Source organism: Amphiura filiformis, chromosome 15, assembly GCF_039555335.1.
Source record: "Amphiura filiformis chromosome 15, Afil_fr2py, whole genome shotgun sequence".
NCBI classification, from domain to species: Eukaryota; Metazoa; Echinodermata; class Ophiuroidea; order Amphilepidida; family Amphiuridae; genus Amphiura; species Amphiura filiformis.
This window is the reverse complement of record NC_092642.1, coordinates 1,347,935-1,356,321: the sequence shown is the minus strand read 5'-3', so window position 1 is coordinate 1,356,321 and position 8,387 is coordinate 1,347,935. Positions and strand designations below refer to the sequence as shown.

The following is an 8,387-nucleotide window of genomic DNA, read 5'->3' as shown; positions in this document are numbered from 1 at the left end:
AGACTGGCCCCCAGTCTCGGTTCGGTTCCATCTCTGGATAATGTAACAATAAATAATTACGTAATGCCCTCTGCTTTGGCCTTGGCAAAACTTAATTTTTAAAAGATCCGAACGAATTTTGGGTTTAAGTCCAGCATCAACGATATGCCGTTGGGTGGGGACCGGAGACTTTGAATATAGCAACAAGCCTCAGTGGCAGTTGAGATTGGATTAAGCACTTCCTTTCTCTTGACCCAAAGGCCTTCTTTTCCTAATTGTTCTTTGTCTTCAAATCTGTTTCTCATTTCTTTCCATACAAGCATGCTTATATAGGCTTTTAGTCTGGCTTGAGCATTAGTTTGTTTGGATGTAATACTCTGACCAAAGTTGCCCCAAATGCGGGGTAACTTTGGTCAGGCTATTTTTAACCCCTAGGACACCCTTACAAAATTATTAAAAATCTTTTTCAACTTCAAGGTGTAGAAGGGAACCTTATTGTCATAAAAAAAAGATTTAATTAGAAATATATTAAATTGGTTTTGTTTGTAAGCAGTGGTTTAAAAACTCTGAAAAGTGCCCAAAGTTACCCCATTTTACGGTAGTCTTTAAACACGACAAATACGGCTATTTCTTATTTGAAAAATGTGGACGATGCAACACATTACAAAATAATCAAATTTAACGGTACTAACATGCCTATTTGTAGAGAAATAGTAATTCAGTTTACGGTAAATTACCGTAAAATTTTACGGTTTGTGCAGTAAAAAAACGGTGATTTCTAAGAGTGTAGGCCTACCTCCGATCTGTAGGCTAGGTAAGTACAAATAAGTAGACCTAAAACAAAACTATAGAGGGTTGAGCCCCAGATACTATATTTTTTACAATAAATTGAATAGCCTACAATGTACGGCGTCGTAAAATCAATTTCATTATAACCAGGCCAGTAGCGTCACTAAAATGAAATCATTGATGATTAAATTACTTTTAATAGTTTTGACATTTTCTTATCATGCTTATCATCTTTAATCAATCCATGAACCATAGTGCCTTGTAGACACAGGGTTTGAAATAATCTGTCAATTCTAACGGAAATCGTAATGAACCATATCATGAATGATTTCCCCGCGAGAACCTCGCTTGCTGACGTAGTATCATATTAATGTGTTTACACGTTCCTATGATAGTATGATTTTGTAATACATGCGTACGGTTTTTCAACAGATTCATTTCCCATTTTTCTTTCCAAAGTTTAATATTGAAGTATAGGCCTGGCCTATTTTATTGTATAAAAAACCTTTAAAAGTTCTATCATTTTTAGAACCAAAAAACAATTTCAACTGACCAAAAGACGTCATTTTAAAGTAAAATAGCTTAATTGGCCTTAAATCAAGTTGATTGTAAAGCGCAGAGAAGATTAATTTTGTTGATATTTTTTGTTGACGTTGCCATGTCAATATTGCAGCTTCAATATTTCTGTATCTTCATTGACGTAAAGACCCACGTGTCTCATGATCACAAGTTTGATTTATTTATTTACCATCATTTATTTTTGTTCACTGAATACCAGCGTCGACTATTTTTAGAGTGGGTGTGAGCCACGCCCACAAAATAGTAGTATCTGACTTCATTGCATGCGGTATAAGCACAACGCGGAATTCTCCCATTCAAATGTGCAGAATACTATCGTGTAATCGTTCAAAGGATGTAATATAACAGCCATCAGTTACCATTTTTGATGACTGATAAATGAATCAACATCATCTGGCATCATTTTGATGAATAAAAAGCAGGTGAAAGTGGACTGATTGATTTTACCTCCTATCCCAGTACTTGATTATACACTATTTTCAGTTTGAAAGGTAAGTTAGTGCATTTTTTATGAGGAACGTGCGGGCTACAGCAATCATAATCGTATGCATGCACGTAGCCCTGCCCGCGCCCGCCCCCATGCTTCAAGTTCATGCATTGACAGTATAAAAATTAAGCTTACCAGTTCAGTAGGCTTACACATGTATGTAGGTCCCGGGATGTAGGTATGCCAGGCAAACCTTAATTAACACATTTGCTAGTCAGCCAAATTCGCCTAGAACACAATACATATTTACAAGGAAACCTACATAAATGTGTTGTCTATACTTCACTTGACCCAAATATATGATTTTTTATGGTGATGAGAGTGAGACGTTGACGTTGTCGTTGGCACACATGGAATTTTAGAGGGATTTTGATAGCAGTTCCACATAGAAAAGCTGCTATCGTCATGAGACTACGATCTAGAAACACTGTTTTGTTAGCTGAATCTTTTTGACAGGGCCGTAGCAAGCAGGGCGGCCGGGGATGCCATGCCCATGGCCGCCCCACTTTTTGAGAAATTTGTTATGTTTTTCTTTATATCAATTTGGGCATATATTTGTAATTTAGCCGCCCCATATTTGTGATGGCCGCCCCACATTTTTCAACCTTGCTACGGCCCTGCTTTTTGATGAAAGTCAATCTTTGACAAGATCAGCCCTGGAATTAACCCATGGCATTTTGCCGTGGGTGCCCATAATCATGCCCTCAAAATATGTCCTTTACCCTGCCCCTTCATTATAAAATCATCTACATGTATTGTATCTATGACTATGTTTGTGTGTGTTTTCTTCACTTTTGAGAAATTGCCTTGGTGCCCTTCTCAAATTTTCAACAGTTGCTACGATGCCCTCTAGAAATATTACAAACTGCTGTGCTGCCTTGCCTTTTCAGTGAAAATCCAAGGCAATTATCAACTTGCCCTAAAAAAGTTGCCGTGCGCCTTCAGATCCTTAATTCGAGGGCCGGACAAGATGTAACTTTGCTACGGAAAGTGCTATGACAAAAAGGTTTTCAGTTTTGGCTTTCTTTACTCAAGGGCTTTTAAAATTTGATATATAAATTGATGCAGTTTGATGGCAAATTTGAATTCACCTGGCATACCTACTACATGTATAGCGCACATACAATCACATGATCATGTACATGGCAATGCGAAAGAAGGTATATATGGCAGCAAGAACCATGTATGTCACATACTGATCTATATCAAAAGGCTGCCTTGTGTGATCATTTTCTTATCATACTGCCCAATTAATTTAGGGACAGAAAAATTTGCTGTGTTTACGAACACAGCACTAAAAACACAGCAAATGTCGCCTCATCCCATCTGTGTAAAAATTACATGTACCGTAACGTTCTTGATGTATGATGCCTGGACCCTGTGCCTCCACCGTCCCAAATATTTTCGCCTGCAACAATTATACGTTTCAGAACTTTCTATCATATTCCAGTCGCCCAGCTGCAGCTGCCATTGTTTTTTACAATGCTTCCTGATTTCTTCTGATCGCGTGGTTTGGCGGTGTGATAACCAGAGAGATAGAGTTATGACACACGTTTTTTATAATTATCATGGATGCAAAATATTAATCTGGTTTTTAAAAAAAAATATAATATTTGCTTTCAGACCAAACAAAGAATGAGTTACCCACAACAACCTAATTATGGCTACCCACCCGCAGGAGGCGGAGGGTATCCACCAGCACCAGGCGGCTATCCACCTCAAGCAGGAGCCCCCGGATACCCACCCGGGGAGCCCCAGGGGGTTACCCTCCAGCACAACCGGGTTATCCACCAGCACAACCAGGTTACCCACCAGCTCAACCAGGTGGATACCCAGCTCCACAACCAGGGGGTTATCCACCGCAAGCCGGGGGGTACCCACCAGCTCCAGGAGGATATCCCCCAGCACCACAACCTGGCTACCCACCTGCAGTGAGTATATTGTATTGAATTGTAAACAATGGGCTATTCCTGTTGAAATCCATACACCCCCTATAGAAGATATGACCTTAAGCGACCACACGGGGGGGGGGGTGTAGACTTCAAATGGTGTCACCCACTTATGTATACCCCATTTGCAATTGACAAAGTGGAAAATTAAGCTTTTGTCTTCCATCTATAGAGGGTGTATGGATTTCAACTTGAATTATCTAAAAACTTACCCAATGTATTTTTAGAGGAGCAAGAGTGATGCTCCAGAGTGATTGAGAATATGTGACCATCCACCACGAAGTGGTAGTAAAGTCGGCTCTAGACCATTTTCTGTTTATTGCCGATTTTGTAAGAATGTACTTTCAGCTTTAGGCCGTATAAAATTAATGTTTTGGTTCTCGTCCAGCGGATTTTCATGAATTGATGAGGGAGGGAGGTGTTTTTTTGTTTTGTTTTTTCAATGTAAAATTAGCATTGTCAGTAGTTTTCGGTCTTCTCCTACAGTGCTCGAGGAAACGATGAGGCCCTTTTTTTTTTCAAATGTGAGATTCTGAGGATGAACCCTTAGAGTACCACAAAAAGACTTGGAAGTGATGCTTATTATTTATATGTGTGAAGATTTCATAAATCATTAAAAAGTCTAAAAAAATTGAAAAATCTAAAAAATCAAAAAAAATCTGACAAATCCCAGAAATTGAGGAGGGAGGGGCCTTAGAATGACACCTCAACCAGCTTCATCTGACATCTGGAAGTGAAGCTATGGTTCATCAAAGGTCAAATTTCTTATTTTACATAGAAATCCATATTGTTTTTGATTGTATCTCAAAATGGTAAATGCCGCCTTTACGACCAGTTTGTGGTGGATGGGCACATATGTAAATAACATCCTTCTCTTTATTTTTGTGCAACCAAGCCTACAACAAAAGGCTGGAAAATACACCCCAAACCTGCCGCACATTCTTGTATCCATCAAGCCATTAATGATTTCTTAATGATTGCTGTCCAAGACTTGAATTTTGCGATGTGTAGGCCCTATACGTTGCAACATCTGGTGCAGTTGAATACGCGGATTTAGGGTTTCTCTACCGGAAGTCAATTTGTGCTAAAATTCCTTCCCACAATGCAATATGCGTATTGTATAACAAAGGAGATCGATTAACCTCCGAACTGTATCTATTGTTATGCAAAACGCTTATTGCATTGTGGGAAGGAATTTCGGCACAAATTGACTTCCAGTAGAGAAGCCCTAAATACGCGTATTACTATTTGTACAGCCATGATATGTAACAAATGTAAGAGTCCTCTTTGATTTTGTTATTAAAAGGGCTACCTTGCCTAAAAGGAAGTTATTATAAAATTAAAGTTATATTTGTTTTATGAAACATGTGTTAATGTTTTTATCCCATGTCACATAGGCTCCTGCAGGAGGCATGCCTACCCCAGCCTATGGAGCTCCTGCACCTGGAGGGTTACCATACAATCCCACCCCAGGACTAGGATTTGCAGTAAGTACATGCATATTGTGTACAATACAACATGGGTTTTAGTACAAGAAAGCCCAATCTGCAATAGACGAATCCAATTTCATGCATTCCTACACCTCAATGACAGCCATAAGCTGGGTCCCCCTTAGGTCTATCCCACCTAAAATGTGAAATGATGTGGCCTTGGCGGGGATATTAAACTGCATTCTATCACCCGTGTTACACGTAGATAAAAGAATGATAAAAGTTTACAACACAATACAATTCAACATTGATTTTTAAGCGGATATAATCCACCCAATTGGGCAGTAACAACACAAGTTTGGTGAAGACTGGACCCAGTAATGGCCGACTGAATTCTGAACATCACCTGGCTTGTTGGATTCGTCTATAGCTACCAGACCTGTATTATATTTTAGATAGAATGCAGAAAGTGTCAATAGGGCAGCTATTGCAGATCTACTTCTTGCATTGATCCCACAACATCATATGTAGATTTGAAAGTGATACTTTGATTATAATCACGAACATCTCAAGCATCACTTTCAAATTCTTACATGTATGCGTTTTAGGGAGTTGCTTAGAGAGTAATACATTACCCCATTTTTGTTTGTTTTTTGTAGATTTTGGCTATTCCATTTGAAATCCATACACCCTGTATGGCAGACATGACATGACACAGGGGGTGTAGGTTTCTAATGGAGTCGTCGCCCATTCAAGTAACCCCATTTGAAATTCACACTCCCTGTATAGAAGATTAAGGTCATATCTTCCATAGGGGGTCTATGGATTTCAACTAGGGATGGGTTACTCTGTTTATCTTTAACGCATCAGTGATGTGTGCGTTTAACATATTAACACACATTAATCCAGCCTTGTCTGGCGGCAAGATTTCATGAATATACGATAGGTCCGGTGCACATCACAAAACCGGAATTTCTAACAGAATATGTTAGTACCAATGGCGCCACATAAGGTAAAATTCGCGAAGTCAACAGCCCAAACATGTCAGAAACTATGCATTATTTTGACGTATTAGTGTCAAATAATGAATGTTTTGAGCAAGTTTCATGTAAATTATTAAGGTTGTCGTCAGATTTTGTTACTTTCAACTGTTGATTAGCATTGAACTTTGAAGAATGGAAAATGAAGGTTGAAAATGACTTGCGTGTTACACGTTTACCACAATTGCTAAACCTTTAACGGATCATGCGTGTGTTTAACAGTACATGTGTTTAACGTTCCCATGCCTGATTTCAACTGGAATAGCCCATTGATATGGAAGAGAAAGGTACATCATGTAGACACCTACATGTACTGCACTGGCATCTGCTATTCAAAATATTGCACCTGTCTGTCTATCTTCTATATTGTCATAATTAGTCAATTCCAACTTCTATTTTCATAATTTTTGTTGTATGATGGTGACCTGTAAATTGTATCAATGTTTTCAGCTACACATGTGCATTTAGCTTTATTTTTATTAGTTTCAAGTTCTTTGGATTCATGCTCTTATTGCTATATATTACTCTCTATCATTTACTAGCCGCCTCCATGTGGTTATCAGCCTCCGTATCCACCACCTCATGCTGTCACTGTAGGTGTCTTGCATGTGTGAATGTATGTAATAGGCATGTTGCATGGACTGATTTTTTATAGCTAGTGTTGGGCAATATTGAAATGATGTTGTTGACAAGCAGTTAGCAGTGGTCTAATTTCTGGAGGGCAAATTGACAATGCAAAAGGAAGAATGTGAATATGTCATGCATGACTTGCATGCACAGGGTTATTGTGTTGGAGTACACACCATTTTGTAACAGTTAACTTTCAATTTGAATGTTAAAATCAGTCATGATTATTCTTAGACCCTCCCTCGGGTCCATGGAGAATGACTGGTAATGTAGATACATAGCATTAAAAATCAACCCAATACATGGACCCTCCCAGTCTGTAAGCAATTTGCCTTCCAGCTCCCAGCATTTTGTGGGAGTTCAATTTTACCGATCCTTTGTCAGGTGCACTTTCTACATACCACGTCCGTGTTCTCACTACATTAACCCGGGACATTAACGTTTGTGTAAGCGTGGGGATATTTGAAGAGGCTTCCGTAGCTAAATAATGTGCAAACATTTGCAAACCGAACGCGATAATATACGCAATATAGACAATAGGCCTAAGTCCGAGTCGAGTGGTTGCCTTTTATTATTGCGCGTACCATGGGTCTATCAGACGCGTGCCAGTTGAGCTCAATACCTCTCAGTTGTTGACAAGTGTCCCATCCGATCTTGCGTCACATCCCGCGGCATAGCTTTGTGCTACCATATTTGAATTTCGTAATTGACATCGGAATCACCGTGCTTCGTTGAACGATTATTTGGAAGGGAGATCTCCAACAGATTGGACCAGTCGAGGAATCAGCGCTCAATGGATTTTCGCGTTCACTTATAATACGAGTATATTTCTATATTGCTGCGTGGTTGACTGTGTGTGTAATCAGTGCAGTGGCGTCGATTTGTGGATGAAGAGGAATGGGTTTTTGGCATTGAGGAAAATAAGGGGGGGCTGGGTTACAGGACTTTGGCATTTTTTTCATAGGGCATTATGTAATTATTTATTGTTACATTATCCAGAGATGGAAGTTATGGAACCGAACCGAGACTGGGGGCCAATCTAGATTATTCTCAGCATACATACATGCACATCTTTTGAAGGACAGATGCATGAAATCAAGGCCTTCTAGACAATATTCTGTTGTCAAAATATGCTATGATGATGTATGAACGGAGTGCTTATGTACAGTATTTAGTTTAAATTAGGGGATAGACCATGCCTGGTAGGAGTGATGAATATGTCTCAAACTTTGAACATTTTACATGATTACATTAATGAATAGTATTCATTTTGCTCATCTAGTACTGCTTAGGGGTAATAGTGATTTAATTCCAATTGAGTTCTTGGATGGCACAGAGAAACCCTGTCCCAGAAGTTTGTTTTTTGACATTGTCCTAATATGATATTGTTTACACGTATTTTACACTAACCCCCCTGAAGGTAATAACAACTTGCAAAAAGTAATAGAGAGCTATATAACCACACATACCAAAGGTCATGGTTCACCATTTCCAGATGAGTGACCTG

General features: G+C 39.1%; 1 protein-coding gene across 1 annotated transcript in view; it reads left to right on the top strand.

The window, feature by feature from the left end:
• The first annotated feature begins 1,682 nt into the window (after positions 1 to 1,682).
• Positions 1,683 to 8,387, top strand: part of LOC140171132 (annexin-B12-like) — a 41,026-nt gene continuing 34,321 nt past the window's right edge. The window contains exons 1-4 of the mRNA XM_072194313.1: positions 1,683 to 1,838; positions 3,458 to 3,765; positions 5,181 to 5,270; positions 6,796 to 6,846. Of these exons, the coding sequence (XP_072050414.1) occupies positions 5,196 to 5,270; positions 6,796 to 6,846 (126 nt within the window). The 5' untranslated portion in view covers positions 1,683 to 1,838; positions 3,458 to 3,765; positions 5,181 to 5,195. The remainder of the gene's footprint in view (positions 1,839 to 3,457; positions 3,766 to 5,180; positions 5,271 to 6,795; positions 6,847 to 8,387) is intronic.